Source organism: Copadichromis virginalis, linkage group LG16 (genome assembly GCF_057382275.1).
Source record: "Copadichromis virginalis isolate Kocher_CV1m ecotype Utaka linkage group LG16, C_Virginalis_male_GT1.1, whole genome shotgun sequence".
NCBI lineage: Eukaryota > Metazoa > Chordata > Actinopteri > Cichliformes > Cichlidae > Copadichromis > Copadichromis virginalis.
This window is the reverse complement of record NC_140633.1, coordinates 35,500,310-35,521,890: the sequence shown is the minus strand read 5'-3', so window position 1 is coordinate 35,521,890 and position 21,581 is coordinate 35,500,310. Positions and strand designations below refer to the sequence as shown.

Here is a 21,581-nt window from a genome sequence, read left to right as displayed (position 1 = left end):
CTTCCCAAGTCAAAGATTCCTTCACAGTTCATGAATATCTTAACAAAACTTGGAACAAAAGTCTGAATTTGTATGCTGAAGTGGAGGTTGGAAGCTTTTACATGTAGTCAACACTGACAGATTGTAGGGAATTTAATTTGACCGCTTGAAACTTAAGGACTCATTTATGGTCACAGTCTGTCCATGTGGAGCTCACATGTGAATCTTTCCAATCTCGATAAGAAGACGATTTTGGCTTGAGGGATAGTAACGCTGGTCAACCAGTCTGTCCAGTACTGTTGCAAATAAAAATATACCACTAAAGATTGGATGGATTACAGTGAAATTTGGTCCATCCATCCACCCTTCCACTTATTCCGTTTTGTTTACAAGCCAGTGGATGTTTTGTCGTTTCCTCTTGGTTGGACATCTCACTTTGGAAGCACGCTAGAGAGATTCCCAAACAGCCTCAGCTGGCTCCCTTTGACATAGAGTATCACAGGCTTTACCTCCAGCCCCTCTTGAACAACTGAGCTCTGCCTCACTGCACTATCCCAAACCACAAAATTGAACACTTTGGCTTCTCTCAGAAATTCTGTCCGTAGAACTTATGAACATAATTGTTGACAAAGGGCAGCCTTGGCAGGGTCTATGGCCATCGTCCACCATTTGCCTCTGTTAACTGACATGATATGCAAAGCTAAATGAAAAACTAGCCATAATTATTGGTATCCTTTTCCTTTAGAAAATAACAGGTCCCTGACACTGGATAGTGCTTCTCTGAAGAATGTCTTGGAGATCATCTAATTTCATTGTTCTCATTTCATTGTGTCCCAGATGCATCAAACTGAGCCTCTTCCATGTTTTACAGTGGGGGTGGGGTTCATTCTACATTCCTCTGTGACCAAAGAGCAGATGTGTCTTACAAAAACACTTCCAGAAGCATTGTGACTTGTCATCTTAGATTTTTGCTAATTTCTATCAACTTTAAAATGCTTTCTTTCCAAATCAGGATTTTCTTTCATTCAGGACGCAACATGTGATTTGACAAGACCCTGTAAAACTATGAACCCGGGGGGTTAGCTTCCACGTACCTATTGAACCTTTCCTTGGTCCTTTTTCCACCGCTCAGACTATCTTCCTGATTAACCTGGAGTCAGTGTTTTACTAGGAACACATCTAGAGAGAATGGGTACTGACCTTCAAATTTCTAGTAATTCTCCAAACCTGATGAGTACTTCTCATTGTATGATATACACAGGAGTACTATAGGTTCAGTGATTGTAGGAGTGAAGACAGTGGTGGTAGAACGCTGTCATTTGGGAAACTATGAACACATTTTTATGTTTCTTACATGTTAAATGTTGGTCCTTTTAAAATGCTTCTTTCATCCAAAGTCTTGTATAATCAGGCTCTATCCTATCACAAAGACTGCATGGTATGATACTAACCCAACCTAAAAATTTGCTCCCAGGCTTCAGGCTCACTTGTGGTTCCTTGAGTTTCTAAAAGTAGACTGGGCTCTAAAAGTAGAGCCTTCAGGTATCAAACCCCTTTCCCATGGAAACAGCTCTCAGTCTGGGTTTGAGAGACAGACACCATCTCTACTTTTAAGGCTAGGGTTCATACTTTAAGCTTTGCTTTCTGGTAAAGCTTAAGTCTGGATCAGGTGACCCTGAACCATCCCTTAGTTATGCTGCTGCTGCTGGGGGACTTCCCATGATGCACTGAGCATCTCTTCTTCCCCTTTGTAACCAACTGCTTCTCCATAGGGAATTAACTGATTTGGGGTTATCACTCTAATATAGTAGGATCTTTACTTTGTAATACAGGTGGAGTACAAAGCGCCTTAAGGCAAGTGTTTATGTAAACTGATGCTACATAAAATAAAAATTAGCGTAACTGTGTTGAAAACATTTGTTGGTCAAATAATTCACTTTTGTTTTTTTAGTTATGATTTATTTTTGTTTTTCTTTAATTGCTTTAATTTTCTTTCAAGAGGAAATTTCCAAATTTGCCAGAAAGGGATTTGTAAGACACAAGTTTCTAGCAACATAGAAGCCGGACTTGCTCATTTTGCACACCTGGCAGAGCGTGCACCAGCACACATGAGCACAGACACATTCAGACAGTGCCATGGCATGTGTAAGGAGCTCCCAAGATTTGGGGGAAGGCTTCCTTCTCAGGCTTGATTTACAACCTCTTCTGCTTCAGTGCTAATTACAGACACACACGGTCTTACACAAATACACACACTCTCACACACCCACAAAGCCTCTGGCAGGAAAGTTAGATGCCATAAAAAATCCTTACTCAGCATGAAAAGCCTTCATCAGATGTGCATCCTCACGAGTCTGGACTCACCTTCACTGACTGCCAGTCTACCTTAGGACTATAATTCATGACTGTTTTGACTGCTACGCTGATGAAAGTCCATACAGTTTTAACCCCCTGATGTAGTTCTGTTTTAAAGTTACAGTCATCAGCATCGTTAAATTCACTGTCTGGATCTGCCCTGAATGACCTCAGTGGATTGTTTTGTTGTTTGTGCTTTGTTTCTCCTGTCGCCACCAAATGATGAACATACTTTGCTATAACAGTCAACAGTAACTGCTCTCACAGAGACCCCCACTGCTCAGTGTAGCTCAGTATTTTAAACCTAAATGGGCTGGATGTAGCACTTGGCCATTTCACAAAAAACATCTTAGCACGGTTTGGTCCACACAACGGCTGGCTGCACAGAATTAGTCACATGAAGCAGGAGGGTCACAGGATGCCTTGAGGACACAGAATGACTTTGTCCTTTAATTCTAGGATTAAGACAACTTTTCAAAGGGCCTGTTATTAGATAAATAATTACTTTTAATAGTAGCTTTGATTACTGAATAGATAAATATAGATGAGTCTTGAGCATTTTAGTAAGCACAGATGTTGTACACACTAAAAACTGTGAGGCAATTTTTAGTGTGTACAACATCTGTTTGTTAACTAAAGAAACCACAAGAAAACTTTCATACTCAAACAAATGACTCAAAATAAGGTTTTCTAGGAACCTAACAAGTATTGAATGTTACACAAGGATTGAAACCAAAAAGCCATGAAGTCTGAATGTTTATCTGGACATATGCTACACATTAACTGCATTTGCTTTGTGTGTTTATTTGCTGCAGAGGTGCATGGGACTGAAAATCCACTCACCGGGAGACCGCCTCTAAACCCATGGATTTGGCAGAAGACCGCCCTCGAACAATACCTTCAGGACCGCAGAACAAGGATGAAGATAAATCAGAGAGTATCTCAGGTCAGGGTTAAATCTTTTTCCTATAATTTAGCTACAGGTAAACAATTCAGGGTTCATTTCACTGGGATTTGTTTTTGTAGACTAACTGGTAACCTGAAGTATATTGGCTCCATGTCTGACATAATTGGATCCACAAGTTATTATAAATCGTACGAGCAAAACTGTTGTAATTATATATTGTAACCTCCCCTGCAGCTCATCTGCCTGACATGGAAACAAAGAAGCATGTCGTTAAAAAGAAACAGCTGAAAAGAAAAAAAAAAATCTCAGCAGTGTGTAATGTAGGGGCCTATTCGTTACCTGCCTATGTTACATCTTCTTTCTAGGCCTACAAAAGATAATCATTACAGGATACAGCGAAATGTTTGCCCATCAAAAGAAGCAGTGACACAAGGTCAAAAATGTGCTGTGTGAGCAATAATGTCTGGTACAGTGGTGCCCTCCTCTGGGCACTGTTTTACTCAGACAAACAGATTAATATGTGCACACAATAAACACACACTCACTTTTTAATCCTTGACATTCTCTATATTTTTATGCGTTTTACAGGCCCAGCTCAATCTCAGTTCATAGCTTACTTGGTAGGCTCCACATTTTCCACCCTGTACCATGCTTTAATATAAGCGCTCATTTATGTGCTTTAATAGAAACTGTGAGTGTTGAAAAATACACCAGTTGATATGAGCTGAGGTGACAGTTACAGTGACATCAGATTCTTAATGCAACGACTATTTGTTTGTAGAGAAATTCTTTGTATAGCTTTGGCAGCTGAAGGCCTTGTGTTTGAAATGCTTTCAAACATAATGACACATTTCCACTCTGATGATTTACTGATGCGTTTGTTAATTAAATAGAAAGTTGCAGAAGCAACAGTGCCCCTATTCAGCCACAGGCGTCTTCAGTAACTGCTCATAATGAGCACCTTTACTATGAAAAGTGATCTTGTTTTTCTCACCACAGTGGAGTGGCAGTTGGCAGTTTGATGCAGTCTTTACATTAAAACCCCGCCCCCTTCCATTCTTTAGCACTCACTCATCATTTCACAGTGCAACACCGCAAAAAATTAAAAACAGTTCCTAGAAAGTCGTCAATGGGCTGGCGTGCAAGCACACATATCCTGTTTCATGCAAATGAGCTTGGGCCTGAAGGGGGCTACGCATATGGACGCCCATATATGTCTCAATAAGACAAACAATGATATGCTTTTGCTCATTTTCTCCCTCATTTAACAACCTCGCTTGCAGCCAAATAAAACAAAGTACACCAAGAAATAATAAGCGGGGCGGTACAATACAATCATTAGATCATTAGAAGCAACAAAGGAGACAGTGCAGTAAAAGGAGTCGTGCAGCTGGGCAAGGGGAGGGACTTCAAATGACTAGTGTTGAGTATATGCACTTTGTTGTGAATAGTCATTGGAGATCATAGAGCTATATGCTGAACACAGGCTTCACTGTCAGAGCTCTGGTTGTGACAGATTTCTCTCTCTTTTTGTCTCTCTCAATTTTCTTTTTGACAAAAAAAAAAAAAAAAACTGTGACAGCCATATTCATTCAGTACATGCAGACATGTAAGAGGGAACCAGCCCATTTTTATAGAAAAAGATACCAATGGGCGAGTCTGTGGCTCCACAGTACAGAGAGGGACACAGGGAAGAGTGGTGTCCATAACTTCCAAAGCCAATAACAAAATGTAAGATATAATGTATCCAACTTAATTCATAAAGATTAAATTACTGCAATCCAATAATCCAATAACAAGTATAATAGTCAGGTTCTCATCAGTGTACCCTAGTTCCCTAACACATGATGCAGACCTCATTAAGCCAGCTCACTCATATTCCAACATAGGCTCAAGTAGCATTGGGTGCCTAGGCTGACCTGGAATCAAACCACTGATCCAATGTTGCTACCAGACTATCCAGCTGTTATTTTGTTGACTGTTGACCTAATGAGAGAGGTTATATGCAACAAGTGGGAATTATAGAAGAGCCCAAGACCAAAGATCCACTCTGGTACCTCAGTGCTCTAACATCTGTAAAAGAAAGCTACTGCTGAAGATAGTGATTCAGCGGCTACAGCGCACTGGGAACCGTCGTTGACTGCCGCCATGATTCTAGCCTACGTCACAGCGTCATGTGCGCTTTTTACATCCAACACAAAAACTGCAGTCGTGGTGCTTTGACTGTACTCAGAACTCGGAAATTCTGCCTTCTGAATAGGAAGATGTAGGTAACACCAGACTGCACATGAGCTGCATACAGGGCTGGACTGTGACAAAAAATCGGCCTGGGCATTTTGACTCTGGGCCCACCATTATAGGAAAAATCATAAAGCCTTTGAATGAAAACAAACACTGTTGTGACAGTGATGTACACTGTCTTGATGGTATATATGCGTTAATCTATCAATCGTTTGTTGTAAGGCTCAAATAATTATTTTTTAAAAGCTAGACATTTTAAATGAGAATAAGAAAGAAAAGTATTTCTTTGTGCGCCCCTCTCCCTGTTAAGGCCCTACCTTGCCCCCCCCCTGCACAGTAACCAGCTGATCAGTTTCATGATTGAAGTAGAAACGGGAGAGGGAGAGAATGAGAGAAGAAGAGGCAGCTGACAGCAAAAGACAGAATAACTCCAGCTTTGTGTCTTTTTCATTGTAGCTGAAGTCTGGGACAAACTGTGTTCCTTTTCACCTCAATACTAAACGCGTAATATTTTGTCTGAATACGGAACGATTCCGTTTTTTACGGGACGGTTGGCAACTCTACTAATTAACCTTATGAACAAAATAAAGTTCAACATCAGTAACATCATAGCACCCACCCCGCTGTATAGAAACCCCGTCATGCTAGCTAGTACGCAGTACGAAAAACTCAGCATAACGAAAATAAACTCCACCTAAACTTGGTTTATATCTGACCCAGATAGACTGCAGGTCATAACTTCTTACCTGAAGTTCAGTTCACCTGACAGTCAGACCGGCGGCCGCTACGAGGCTAACAGTGCACTGATAACATTCATCAGGAAGTACATGGGGCTGTGGAAGAGAACACTATAGACCCATTCCAGGGAATTTCACAAGTTACCATCAAGTGCAGGATATACCAAGGTGACGCGGTTCTGCATAGGCCTCCCCCTAAACCAGCTCATAACAAAGAGTGAACACAGATATACTGTAGATTCAGGAGTGGTGAAACCATCAGCTGTCAGTCATAAGTGAGTGAGACATGAATTTACTGATCCACCTACTTGGGGTTAACAGGCGGGATTGAAGAGGATTAGAACACTATTATGGAAGACCAAGGCCCTGCATGGGATGTATCATAGACAGACAGAAGATGTGGCTAAGATAGTGTACTGGCACATCTGTACCATATACAGATTAGAAGTCCGTAACTCCCAATCAGAGATACCACCACAGGATGTTGAGAACAACAGTGCAGTGGGACTTCGAGTTCCAGACAGACAAGTTGCTGGCCAACCAATCAGACATAGTGGTGGTTGACAATGAAGACCACAATTTTAATAGATGTGGCAATCTCAGTGGACAGCAACATCAGGAAGAAGGAGCACAAGAAAATAAAGAAGTGCCAGGAACAACTGGAGCAGATGTGGAGGTTAAAGTCCTAAGTGGTAATAGAAGTATTAGGAGCTGAACTCCCAAACTGGAAGAGAAACTCCAGGCACATCATCAGGTCAGTCGTGGTGACAGGCTGCAGTAAATAAAAATAAAAAGATAAAGACTATTACACCAAACCACTTCTGTAAAAGGGGTGTCTAAATTACAACTTAAGGACTGCTTGTCCAATCTTGAGACATCAATCTCAACACGAGTCTTTCAAGAACACACATGGGCAAAATACAGCCCAGAATCAGTCCAGGGACCATCTTAATCTGGCCACTAACATCCCAATATGTAGGAGCAGGGACTCTGCTCTGAAACTAAAAGTTGTCTTTGACATGTTGGTTTATGTATGTCTTTATTAGGAAAAAGAAAAGGAGTCTAACACAGAGAGAGGGGGAGAGGGCTTTTCATCTATATGTTCAGATGTCTGATAAAGTTCGTGGCAGACTGTGCCTCCTCCCGCTCCCTTCTCTCATCCTCAGCCAACTAATCATAAGAACAGACCCCTTTGATCCCACGGGTAGACTGGCACTCGGTGTGTGTGTCTGCATTACAGTGCACACTTGAATACACTGTAAATGTGCAGAACAAGAAGAGTAAGTACAGGAAAAGTGTGCTAAGAATTTTGTGCGTGCATGAAAGCACAGGTTTGTGTGTGTCTGTGTGGTCATGGTCGTGGCCACCAGTTGAGTTAAGCAGCCCAGTCAGTTACGTTCCGCTCCAGCAGACTCACATCAATAATATTGGCTGAACTGCTGCTTGTCTAACTGTGGCTCATAAAAATGTTAACTATAAATGTGTATATTTGTGACATTTTTACAAGATGCACAGATGTATTTTATTTCACTGTTCTTTTTTTTTTGTTGGAGAACATTTTGCTCGGCCTCCAGCACAAGTCAAATTTAACCTACCTCTCTTTTTTGCCTCGCCTAAAAGTGACTACAGGTGTATTTGTACATGTTAATTACTCACTGTTGTTTTTCTCCCTCATCATGTAGAGTGCCTGTCAGCAGGAGTTGGACAGGGTCTTAGAGGAGATTGCTAAAATGACTTCAGAGGATAACAGAGGCCCACTGGAGAACCTGTATCAGCTCAAGTTTCCAAACTGTGACAAACATGGACTGTATAACCTCAAGCAGGTGAGCTGCTGGCATATCACCTGTCCTACGTCACATTATTTTACAAAGAGAACATTTGGGTCAGATAAATTCACAAGAGACCCATCCATGATATATGTATGGTAAGACTTTTCACGTTTTTGTTATTTTATGTTTTAGATTCTTACAGGATATAATTTGAAGCATAATAAAGAAAGAATTGAGACTTCCCATTGACGAGAGGGTAGACATAAAAGGAAGAAAGAAATAGCCCTTGTTGCAAAAAGCCTGCCAAACAATGCTGGAAAACCTGAGAAGCAAACAAAAAATATCTCCAAATTTGGTCAAGTAAATTAAAAAAAATGGCTTTAGATGATCTTCTCTTCAAGTTAAATTCCGGTAGAACTTTCTGTGTCTGTGGACCTCAGCCACCCGTGCGTCAAACTGATGTTACTTTCTTTTAAAGGATAATTATTGGTCATGTCAGCTGTCTTCAGCTAAGACCGAGAATCCAAGCATGAACATGATGCATCAGGTCATGAGTGCAACCAGCAGGATGATGGGCTGCTATTATTTAGTCTCTCAGGGTCAGACTGTCAGTGTGGATTCCACTGATATCTTCACAACAGTATAATTGACTGCCTCTCCAGTGAGTTTCTTATTCCACATATTGTCCAGCCTTGATGTGGTCAGTGTAGCCAAACTGCTGTAAGCTGTGACTTGAGTAGCTTTCTACTTTAAGATCGATCTGCCCCAACAGCAACTAGCAAGAGAGCCAGGCAACAAAATCTCCAAAAGGATATTAGTTAAGTTACTAGAATTGAGAACCTTTTTGATCACAAGCAGAAGCAAAGATGTTTAATAATGCGAGTTTTATGATACACATCTTAAAGCCATGTCTTAGACTCCTGGTTGGGGGTTGTTGTGTGATGAGTCCATCAGTCATCTTACCTAAATGTGATCTATTGCATATTTATGTTCATCCTCTCACTGGAAATCAGACTCAAAAGAGATGATAGAAGGTTATACTGTTATGTATCTACTGCTGGGTAATGTGTCAATCAGCATTACCTTACACACTCATTGGTACTTGCTTCAATCACCGAACTGGAAGTTGAGAAAAGTTTAAAAAAGTTTATCTAGGGTACCAAGCAGTTATCTTGCCAAGTTGAAGGTGCCATATGTCATTAGTTTTTATGATCTCTGTTCACCTTGAATTAATTCCTGCATGGACACAGCCTAATGTGGTAGCATTTTCATTTAATTTTGAGTACAGGTATCCTGGAATAGGATTTTTGAACTGAATGCCTGAGCAGAAAGGCACAACAAAGAATATAGTTTTGAGGAAACTTTCATCCATCAAGGGGAAATCTAAATTGCTGCCCCCGTTGTTCAGAAAACCAGATCCAAACTATCTTTCATTCATCAAACCATCAAAACTCTGAACATGTGCAACACATACTGGTATGCCCAAAATGATCTCTAAAATTCAAGGAGAGTGCAAGTGACTGAGTATTGTGTGCTTATGGCTTATTTTGATGTGATTCTGTTTATGGGGTGTATACAAATGTCAGGTGAGTCACTAAATGTATCTATCTATTTTTAGAGTAACAATCTCATGTAAATCCGTAACCAGTTTGAAGGTGGAAACAGAAAGTAGCAAGCCCAAACAGGTCACCTTTGTTGTCCAAGTAATAATAATAATAATAATAATAATAATGGATTGGATTTTATATAGCGCGTTTCAAGGCACCCAAAGCGCTTTACAATGCCACGTGCCTCGTTTTCCATTCTTTGCCCAGGGTAGTCTAAAAGTTCAGTTTGAGAGACATCATTTCTTGACCAGTTACCCTTTTGTTTATCAAATCTTCCACTGCTGAGCACCATTTACAGTGCTCAGAGCCGCACTCTGCTTATACAAAAAGCCAAAGGACACAGAAGACACAGGTTATACAGTTGTGGCCACATTTCAGTTTCAGAATGGCAATAAAATCTTTTACAGTTATTGTTAAGTAAAACTGAAAATCATAGAAAATTACAAACCACCAAACCAAATGAAAACACTGGTGTCTAAGCAGTGTTTCACATTGTTCCACTGAATTTCACGCCTCATCCTTCATTTGAACTACTCAAAAAAAACAACAAAAAACGTTCTCGTCGTTGGACTAATTCCATTATTCAGATCTACTCACATGTACTGTAAACTCGTTTGTCATCTTTGCTGAATAATACGAACACTGAATCATGCATCAGGAAACTCATGAGTTTCACAATAACGGCCACACCCCAGTCAGTGCTGTCACAGCAGGTGTTTTCCATCTGCTGTCAAAAAGCAGCACACCTGCTGTGACATCACTCCTACGGTTCCTGCTATTGCTGTGGCATGTTTTGGTGATTCAGCCCATAGTGAGCAGATACATGGCGGTTTTATGCTCTGTGGGATTTGCTGGTGACTTACTGTTTCGTGGTGATCTGTAACACAAGACCATAACAAACTCAAGTGGTTGCAGATGTCAACAGGTTTTAAACTTTGCTGGTGGTTATGTAAGTAATGACCGCTGACTTTGATGATGGGAAAGAGCTTCTGTGGCTTTCGGTATCGGTGGAGATTCTTGTGCCTATACATGTGTAACGCATTAAAGTTTTGAGTGCATTTATGTTTCCTCCTTCGCTTTTCACATTTTCATTTCAGTTCCTCAGACTTTCTTTTTGGTTTTTCCTCTTTCACCCACGTATTACTTTGTGGGGTTTCCCCTCTCTTTTCTCTCATTGTCTGAGTCACACTCACACAATTCCTTTGTATCAGCCTGGCAAAATCACCCTGGCAAAAGTATAACTTCCTTCTCACTCCTGCCACCTGCCTCCTCCCCCTGTCTTTTTTCTTAATAAACTCTCACACCCGCCTCTTCCTTAGCGTTCTGCTCTTAAACACACACACAAACGCACAAATGCATGGGGAGATGTTGTCATCATGAATGAGGCAACAAGCTTCTGAGCTCAAGGTTACAAGGCAATAAAACTGTTTGGCGTACTTCATGGGAAGACTTTTGTTAAGCCGAGGAACGAACTGTGCTTCCGACTGGGGGCTTGAATTTGTATTATGCCCATCCATAGACATCAGACAGGGGAGGACAAACAAGGTCACATATCCAGTGTTTTCTTACGAGGATAGTAGAGCAGAAAAGAAGATTTGAATAGGCGCCACCGTTTCCTAAAGCAGGGCTCTCAACCACTCAGCCAATTTTCATCACCGGTCACAAACAACAGCATTGTTTTGGACTAGAGTCCACGGTTCCCAGGGAGGAACACTGTACCTCCTCAACACTCGGCTCCCTTTTGGAGTTGTCCCTCCTTGTCGCGCGGTAATTACTGTAACTGTCACTTTTTTTGTTCTTTCTCATCGAAGGAAGAAAATGGAAAGTCTTTTCTTTCCCCCCAGCTCTTCATTCTTTTCGCCGTCCCCTACCCGGCCGCCCCGCACGCGGGCCGTAAACTGTGTCCACTTCAATTACGACCTCATTTCAGGGGGTTGGGGGGGAAGGGTGGGCTCTGCAGGGGAGCTAGTCTGCTGGCATGCCTCCGTTTGTGCGTGTATGTGTGGGAGTGTTTGCGATCACATGTGTGGCTGTGGATGGGTTGTGTGTAGGGGGCATAACCTGAGGACAGGCTGTTATTGGGTGAGTGTTGTCCCACCCGAATCACAGTCCTCACTCTCATCCAATGACCCCCCGCCGCCAGAAGATCCTCGCACACACACACACATGAACACAAATCTCAAGCCACCCTACGCCATGCTTCATTAATGCATCCCCTGCTTTCACTGTGTTTCCTTACCCTCCCGCCTCTTTTTCCCAGTGTTTTCCATCTTGCCTAGTTTGTGTTTTTCTTCTCTCCTTCCAGTGCAACATGTCCACCCACGGCCAGCGGGGAGAATGCTGGTGTGTTGACCCCTTAACAGGAGTCCAGATATCAGAGACACCTAAAGTCAGAGGGGATCCCAACTGTAACCAGTTTCAGGAGGTGCACAGAGCAATGCCCACTGCAGAAGCATCTCACTAGCGCACCATCAAAATGGGGCTGGGTTTTCTTCACAATTCCAAATTTATGAGGATTATTCATTAACAGGTGATGACTAAGCTCATACTCGTATGATATAATACTTTTTTAGGAAAGTGGCTTCAGTAAAAGAGCATAAATGCAGAGTGAACTACAGTATTTTTGCTGGTAAATGGACATTTTTCAGCAGTATGATATGTATTATAATCCACTCAAACTACAGTGCTCATTCTAGTCAAAAAACATGCATAAGCAACAACAGTTCGAGGCAGGGGGACATAAATACATTCTGATGTGTGTTAGGCTTAGGGTCGTCACCAAGTTAGATCATGATAAGTGTCCATCTAATACACACAGAAAAAATCTGGATTTCTTTTAATATTCATCCTCAGTGTCATTATAACTTCTGAAAATAACATGCTGAGGTCTTTAAATGATAGCTTGTTATCAGCTCTGTCAGTCCATCATTCTGGTGATTTTCAGCTAATGTAAAGCTGTCCGAAAGTAAAGCTTTTTAAGGAATATAAGGCAAACGCATAACTTTTAGGGCTACAAGTAAAGAGGCCATTCAGAGACAAGAAAAGCAAAATAACCATCTAAAAGGGGCTAAAATGGTTTGCAATGCTAAGGGGAACTGCAGAGTCAGCTCATTTTCTGCTTTTTTTTTTTTCATTTTAAGAAAGCTCTTTGACATTACACCTAGTCTGATGAAATCAGCATTAATCTGTTAATTATATAGACTTTCAGCCTAAACCTACTAAGGATTTTATCTGCATTTAAATGTCTCATGTAGGATCTCAGTAAGTGCAGTTAGTCTTTTTTAAGAGACTAAATATTATATTGGTTGTGCCTCCATATCAGAAGTCTTACACTGCTCAGTGATCGAAGCCCAAAGCTGGCAATTTTAGAAATTGAAGATGAGAGTCTACCATTATAAATACTGTCTAAGAATCAACCAATAGGAATGGAGCATTAAAATTCTAAACTTACCAGCGATCAAGGAGAATAAATGAAAAACTAAACGTGCAAAACAAAATGTTTGTGCTTCTGATAGAGCAGAAAATGCAGCTGAATTGTGATAGCAAAAGCTTGTTTGTAAGATGCTTCTAGTAGCTGTTTCCACAACGGCGTCATGGTGGACACCCCACAACAGGGATATAAACGTCATTTTAAATATCGTGCCACATACAGCCCACTTTGATCTTAAGTGTTAAGAATTGGTGTCTTTGCTGGGCCATTTCTGGCCCTCAGGCCTTATCTTGACACCACTGGTCTACAAGCATCAGACTCGATGTCCCACTCAAATTTATTCCTTCCATATCGCACAGTTGTAGCTCGCAATGAGCAGCAATGACATCCTAATGTGCTGGTGCATTTAGACTCACAGTGTAGCATTTTGGATAACTTTACATTTATGTTTATTAATCTACACTGCTACTGTTGTATAAATCAATAAATTATTATTAATTTATATAAATATAATAAATGACACAGATTAAATGTTATTCTAATGGCAAAATGGGGACAAACCCCCACTTATTCTTTAGCTGAGTGGAGAATCTTTGAATCGCTGAAGATGATGTGTGCACTATCTATACTCATACATTTTTTAGCAGTAATACTTGGTGAACACTGTTTTAATTAAGATAATTAAGTTTTTATTTCAAGTAATGCTTTCTCTGATTACCTTTTGCAAAATTTCATGTTGATGTGCAAAATGAAATAAAATGCTCTGCCCATGACTGGAACAGACTTGTTTGCAGTTTTTGGTTGTCATTTTTTTTTTTTTTTTTTTTTTTAAGATTTTGCAGTGAAAATGTTGTGTTAATTTAACTTTGACTGTAAAATCTGACATCATCCATGTTTTTCTTGGAATCCACACCCATCCGTATAATAAACTGCAGAGAGCTGTTGTTGTTTTTCAGCAGTTTGCCTGTCAACACTTACGATAATAGCCCTGGAAACCACTGTGTGGCCATTCCTATCGATACTGTGGACTGACATGCTTGTGTGTGTGTGTGTGTGTGTGTGTGTGTGTGTGTGTGTGTGTGTGTGTGTGTGTGTGTGTGTGTGTGTGTGTTGCCAGGGTTACTAATTAAGTGTTGACATGAGGAGGGATTAGGCTGACATTGACAAATGTGATACTAAGTGGTAAAGGTGTCTATGAATAAACCAGCCCATTCATACACACACATACACACAAACACCTACACACACAAAACCCCATGCACACACACTTTTGTACTGCTGCACATCATGACTTTAAGAGCGGAAACCAGTGTAAATGTAAGGATAATACTTATTACATGATTTGTAACTTACTGTACAGTGCTGTCTCACTCATACACGCTGAGAGGAAGAATGTTTGCAGACAGTTTTTGGCCCTTAAGGCAAGTGCTCTCATTGATTTCATGTAATCACCGTATTTCAGTCTCTGTTGCACTGTCACTGTAAAAATAGCAGTGCGTGAATCAAAAAAGTTGCAGGATAGTGAAGTTGTTATCTACGTTTAATTTGACACTTTAACTACATGAATGAATAGCTTTTGTGTAAGTGGAAATCTTTTTGCCATGTCAGTAGATATCTTTTTAAGTCAGGATAGCTGTGCCAATTTGGTACTGGTTAGTGTATTAGGAATGAAAGGATGCCACAATGTTTGATGAAAAATTTAAATGGGCAACATAAAGAGGATTGAATTCAAAGACACCCTGAAAATCAAAGTGGAAGGCTAGCCCATTCTGATGAAATTTCACTCATGCCTAATGACAGTCAGGGCGTTGCTGCCACGCCTACAGAGGTCTGTGTGTCTCTCCATGGATATGCCTCCCATCGCCATGCCTTACGATGTTACAGGCAGCATAACCTTCTCCAGAGCTTCTCCAGACCCTTTCACGTCTGTCACATGTGCTCAGGGTGAACCTACTCTCATCTGTGAAAAGCACAGGGAGGCAAAATCCAAACTGGCTCCATGGTGCAGTGGACATGAGCACAGGGCACACTAGAGGATGTTTGGGCCCTAAAGCTACCCTCATGAAATCTTTCTCTGATTGTTTGGTCAGGGATATTTACACAAGTGACCTGAAGGATCTAATTTTGTGGCTCTTGCTGTTCCTGAGTAGATACTGGTCCTGCTGATGGGTTAAGGAGCTTCTGGAGTCCTGTCCAAGAGTATCTGCTTGTCTCAAGGCATCTCCTCTATGCTCTTGAGACTGTGCTGAGAGACATAGCAAACCTGACAAAGGTATGTATTGATGTGCCATCCTAGGGGAGTTGGACACTGACCCTGGTCAAATACAGAGCTAGTGAAAAAACAGTCAGAAAAGATGGGCTGGAAAATGTCAGTGCCCTCCACCTGCCAAACTGTTCTTGTTTTGAGGTTGTTTCATTGTTGCCCCTCTAGTGTACCTGCTGTTCATTTCATTAACACCAACGCAGTTAAAACCGAATACCAACCTCCTCTGCTACTAACTATTTAATTAATTTGACACTATACTCTGTGTTCCTTTAAGTTTTTGTTTGCTTTATACTCACCTTGTCTTGTTTTACCGAAAGTGTAAAAAAGTTGACCAACTGCACTGTCATAGAGTAGCAACTAGTCACTCATGAGGTAGGCCTGCCTAAAACATAATCTATCATACTTTTTGACTCTACTGGGGACAATAATTTACTAAAATTCAGTTTGTACTTAATAAGAAGTGAAACTCCCGAGCAATAAACTTATCAAGTGTTTACTGGGATTGAATCTCAATCTGTATTTTTTTTTTTTATTTGCTCCTGATTAGAATGAATATGAGTTGATCCCTTTGGAAGCCAAGGGACAAATTTTGAGCATCAAAGCTGTGCTGAAGCTAATTGTGGAGCGACAGAATTTAGACACTACTTTGATAATATCGAATAAGATTTATCAAGTATTCACAGCAGGTACTTTTAGTGGCTTGATCAAAAACAACTCTGTTGTGATATATTTTGATATTTTAGTTCCAAATGTAATATTTGTGTCTACATCAGCCACATTTACTTCTTTCTTCTAGTCAAATTGAAGGTTTCTAGCCAAAAAGTGGCATTGGCAAAAACCTCCAAGCAGCTGCCACTTAGAAGATGGTCCTTTGATTTGTGGCACTCAGGCTCTTAAACTTCATGTCAGCTCCAGCTAAATGTAATTTTACACTCAACAAGCAGGATGGGTGTTTTTTGCAGATTGCTCATCTGCAGGTATATACTTTATGTTCCTCAGCAGTCAATCACTCTTTTCTCCCTTTGACTTACATTTGACTTTGATTTACTTCTTTATTTACTTACCCTGGCCATCTGCAGCCATTCAGACATAACAGATTACTTAATTACTTATTTTACTTTTCATACAAGTGATATGTGTTCTCCATATTTTGTCTTTCCCTTTGAGCCTGGTTCGTGACACCATCTGGAGTAATTTATCCTTGGTGGCATGGCTCCATTCTGAGGCCTGGCAGTTCACACCTCCCTGCTTTTTCATGTGCATACATGGAAAGCCAGAGGCGGCGAGAGCACCAGCAAGAGCCTGGCACAAAACAGAGCGGCAGTGACAATGGATATCAGGCTGGTTAAGATAGACACAGCAGAAAAGGAAGAGCAGGTGGGTTGAAAAGTGGCTTGCAGATGTGCAACAAATGTATACAGGATTTAAAAGCCTAAATAATTTGCATATATATGATTTGCTCAATAAATGAAATATTCGTTTGCTAATAAAAGTTGCACTGAATGATTGGGCTTCCTTGAACATCTGTTAAGTTTTTATTTTTGAAGTACATGTGACATCAAATAGAAATTGCAAACACTGGGAAATGTCCCCAAGAACAGTCACCAGTGATTTGCCATCAAAATGATTCAAGACTTGGGTGTAAAAAGAGACTTCTTTGAAGTCCAGGCCAAAAGTGTATCATATGAGACCACTCCTGACTGGCTTTGGCCACGTAACCTTATACTTGTGCCCATGTGCCAGTTACTGTAGCTGAACACCAGTCCAATGCTGTATTTAATCACACTCCTGCTCCTTTAGCTACAGCCTCACAGCTTTGTTCAGTTTTTGTGACATATTTTATCTATTTTTTTTTATTTATGCCTTGTTTTGGAAGAGAGTTTGTCATAAATGTTTGACAGCTTGGCTCAGTGTCGTCCGTGGATCCTCGGATCCTTCGCCACATCTGATGGTAGTTCGAGGCTGGTCTTTTGCAAAAACACGAATCAAAACAAGTGTCTTTTGTTTGGGCTTTAATAGATCTGGCACAATGAGCTAAGGAGGGTAGTTTTGCAGAAGGATTGAGAGTGGGGGTGAGAATCTCTGCTTGCTTGGTGTTTTTGAGTGTGTGAGTGCATGTGTATGTGCAAAAGCACACGTACTGTATGTGTGTATTGGCACAGAGAGTCCAAGATCCGCCCTACTTTCAGGCTACTATTTCTTTTGTTAGCATTCAACAAACTTCCCTTGATATGTTGATGGTGGGTCTGTTACTAAGACTCCCAGAAGCTGTACTTGTTGAATGTTAACAAAATAATTGTTGTTTTATCTGTGCTGAAATGATAAGGTGCTCCCATGTTAGCAGGAAGTAGAAACATTAACTCTCAATATGGACAAAAAAGCCAATTATTATGTTTCAGCTCAGCAGGGCAGGGAAGCCAGTAACAGTGCTGAATCTGCACAGATGTGGTTATGCAGGGGCACGAATAGAGGAACAGATAATGAAGCTGTATCTTAAAGGGGAATTACACTTTATCCACTACCTTCACACAATACCAGAGTTCCTGAACACTCTGGTATTGCATGAAGTGGATTCAATAAGGCCAAAACAAGAGGAAGTTAGCTTTCTGCTAAATACAAGAAACAAGGCTTTTGGCAATTAGCTTCCACTTACCGCTTATTCAGGGTCATACGGGACTGGAGAAATCCAGTTATCATGGTGAGAGAGGTAAGGTACACTAAAGACTAGGGAACACGTTGGTACAGTGTTTATAACATCAAGGCATGATTATCTTGGATTTGGATTCACCACCAGGCCTTTCTGTGTGGAGTTCACGTATTCTCCCTGCACCTGCATGGGCTCTTGGTGAGTACTCTGGCTTCCTCTCACAGTCCAAAGACATGCATGCTGTGGCAATATGTGTGAGAAAAATGGTTGTCTTCTTCCTACTGTGTTAGCCTTGTAATAGACTGGTGACCTGACCAGGCTGTACCTCTCCTAGCAGCGCTGATCTGCCGCTCTGTTAGGTTGAATTTAAAATCCTTTCTCGTACAAAGAAAGTCCTAAATGATCAGGCCCATCATATCTTGAGCACCTCATGGTGCCATATCATCACAACTAAGCACTTCACCTTCAGTGTGAATGCTGTGGTTCCTCGAGTTTCAAACAGGCAGCATCTTTACTTTTTACTCTCTACAAACTTTCCTTTTTAACAAAGATGGTAGTTAAGCTTGATCACGTGACCCCGAACAATCCCTTAGTTCAAGTTGTTGGGGAATTTTCCATGATGCGTTGAGCATTTTGTATCCTCTCCCTCTTTTTTTCTTGCTTCCCATGCATTTGCACGCAACTGTTGCATGCAATAATAATAATGGGTCTTCAGGTTTTTTTTAAAAAAAAAACTTTACGTAAACATAACAATCTAATATCAGGCAGAAGAGTCATCCGGCTCTTATCATCTCTGTAATCTCAATGTCAAATAAAAAAGTGTTTGATTAAAAAATACACCTATTTTTTTACCTTACTGGTAGCAAGTTGCCACACACAAGTTAGGCGATTTAGTTAGTGCTGGTTTATTTACACATGTGCTCAGCTTATAGCAGTTTGTCTTTTCAGACGTCATCCAATGTTACCCTGGTAATCCGTGTTCCAGCTTCTCCACATACACACACTGCGGTCCCTGCATGTTACTGTGTAAAATAGGAGAATCATGATTAGATGATGGCTGACAGATGTACCAGCCAGCCTCTCCTGGTGCTGCCCCTGAACCCTCTGCTCCACCCCTCCCCTGCAGCTGAGCCAAAACCCCACCCCACTGCTATACTACCGTTACAGTGAACCGTGCAGTCTTCAAGAGACAAATAGGTAAGTTTTGCCTTTTGCATTCTGTGTTTTGTCCTGGTTATTGCCGATTGTTTCTCCATGCTCCTCTTTCTGTCTTCTGTTTCCACTCCCTCACTAACCAGTCGTAGAAGATTTCTGCCCATCCATGAGGTCTGGTTCTGATGGAAGTCTTTTCCTGTATAAAGGGAGTTTGTTCTCCCCACCAACACCAAGCACTTATTCTCTCTATAACATTGTAGGGTTTTTTGCTTTATGATATAAATAACCTCTAGACAACTCTTTTTGTGACTTGGTACTATAAACTGAACAATATAATAGAAACGACTTGAACTTCATAGTAACCCCATTCTACCACCCTCAGCTGTAAGTGACCTGGAGCAGTGCTTGTAACATTATGTACTGTAAGTTGGCATTAATGCTGCTAAACAGCCAAAATAATTCTATACACTTTCTTCCGGGCAAAAAAGTGTTTTAATGTAATCAGATAAATACCCAAACTCAAATAAAATGGCCTGCATTTGGCCTGCATTTGTATAGCGCTTTTCTAGTCCCTAAGGACCCCAAAGCGCTTCACACTACATTCAGTCATTCACCCATTCACACACACATTCACACACTGGTGATGGCAAGCTACGTTGTAGCCACAGCTGCCCTGGGGCGCACTGACAGAGGCGAGGCTGCCGGACACTGGCGCCACCGGGCCCTCTGGCCACCACCAGTAGGCAAACATGGGGTTAGTATCTTGCCCAAGGATATTTGACATGCAGCCAGGAGGCAGCCTGGGATCGAACCACCGACCTTCTGATTAGTGGCTGACCTGCTCTGCCACCTGAGCTACAGCCACCCCAAAAATAAAACAATGCTATGACTTTTGTTTTTTTACATGAAAGCTGAGTTTGCTCATAAATGGATTCTGGTAATGCGTGTTGATTGGTCAGTTAAGGATTTGTGATAAAGTGCCCTTTCTTGATGGTACCAAGTTCCAGGTAAAAATTAATTTGCTTCTTAAGTTAAACTAGAAACTGTATGCTTGTGTAAGAAACCGTTTATTGTTGTGATTGAAAGTAACTGCTGTCAGAGAAAATCAAAAATACCTAGACCATGGAGCCCCCAATCTCATTCGCTGTCTCATTTAAAACTTTTGTTGATGAAATTTCACAGATTCGCTCTGATTCCTTTTAAAAACAATTGTTTAAAATATAAAACTTCATTCAGTTGTTAGAATGATGCAGATTACGTTTTTATATTGCTGGAATCTCCCATAATATTGAGAACGTCTACTAGACTGCACCGTAAGGTTCTCTTTCTTGGCTTGAAGGACGTCAAATCTTAATCTCTAAATATGGTTTACTTAACACACATTTGTGGGTCTCACTGTCACATCCGATCCACGATGAACAACCCACCATTTGGGATTCTAGGTCTTAGTCCATTTGGGATGAAAGGGCTTGGATGAAAACTAGAAAACTAGCAGACACTTGTCTGCCGTCTTCTACCACCAGCACTGGCGGATTCTATCACTAAGTCATGTGATTTACTCCCAACTGCCGTACTTTCTTTCAAATCTCCTTTCATCTCCATCTCAGTGATGACAAGAACCACTATTACCTCTTAAAGAGATAGTATTATACAAGAGCACAAGCAGTGATTTGAAGAGATCCTAAATACGTAGTGTAAACATCTGCATGCCATTTGTAAGCTTATGTCTTTAAATGTCCCATCATCCTGTCTAAAAGTCACATTTAATGAAGTGAGCCACAGGCAACGCAATGCACAAGCAACTAAAAGCATCTCCAAAGCTTTTTGCTTGGGATTTTTCAGCACTGACCATTTGTTTAATTGTATAATTGAAATACAGTACAGAAAAGTATCCCACCTTAGGTCTCGCATGGGCAGAAAAGTGCACAGCACAGCAGTTTGACTGGATTTGGGATGCAGTGAGGTGCGTGAGTTGATGTTAGATGTAGACGTCCAACGTTGTTGGCCTAATTATCTAATAAAAGGGGCATAAATGCTTTGAAGTCCTAAGTGCAGTTGTCAGTTTCTTTGAAGGCAAATAGTAATTGTCATGTACACTACCTCACAAATCAAATCTTCTACACATGTTTCCTCCTCCCTGAAGTCAAAGCATGCGCTGCCCCTGGTCCACACACACACACACACACACACACACACACACACACACACACACACACACACACACACACACACACACACACACACACACACACTCATGGAAACATACCACAACAACCTTTACAGCACCCTTGATCTGCTAGCTACACAGGAACTCCTGGATCCTTCTACCCTTTCATGCCCTGCTTCAGTCACCCACATCTGGAGTCAGTCAAAGTCTTGAGGTCCCCAGGGAAAGATTTTGGTGGCCCCCTAAAAAAAGAAAAGTCCTATTCTGTCACTTCCTTAAAGCCACAAGAGAATAAAAATGACCAGACACCCATCTTCAGAG

The 21,581-nt window shown here is 41.0% G+C and overlaps 1 protein-coding gene across 1 annotated transcript in view; it reads left to right on the top strand.

Moving 5' to 3' along the window:
* Positions 1 to 13,804, top strand: part of LOC146691261 (insulin-like growth factor-binding protein 2-B) — a 31,558-nt gene extending 17,754 nt beyond the window's left edge. The window contains exons 2-4 of the mRNA XM_085434584.1: positions 3,150 to 3,280; positions 7,902 to 8,042; positions 11,901 to 13,804. Coding sequence (XP_085290710.1) covers positions 3,150 to 3,280; positions 7,902 to 8,042; positions 11,901 to 12,059 — 431 coding nt within the window. The 3' untranslated portion in view covers positions 12,060 to 13,804. The remainder of the gene's footprint in view (positions 1 to 3,149; positions 3,281 to 7,901; positions 8,043 to 11,900) is intronic.
* The last annotated feature ends 7,777 nt before the right edge of the window (positions 13,805 to 21,581 follow it).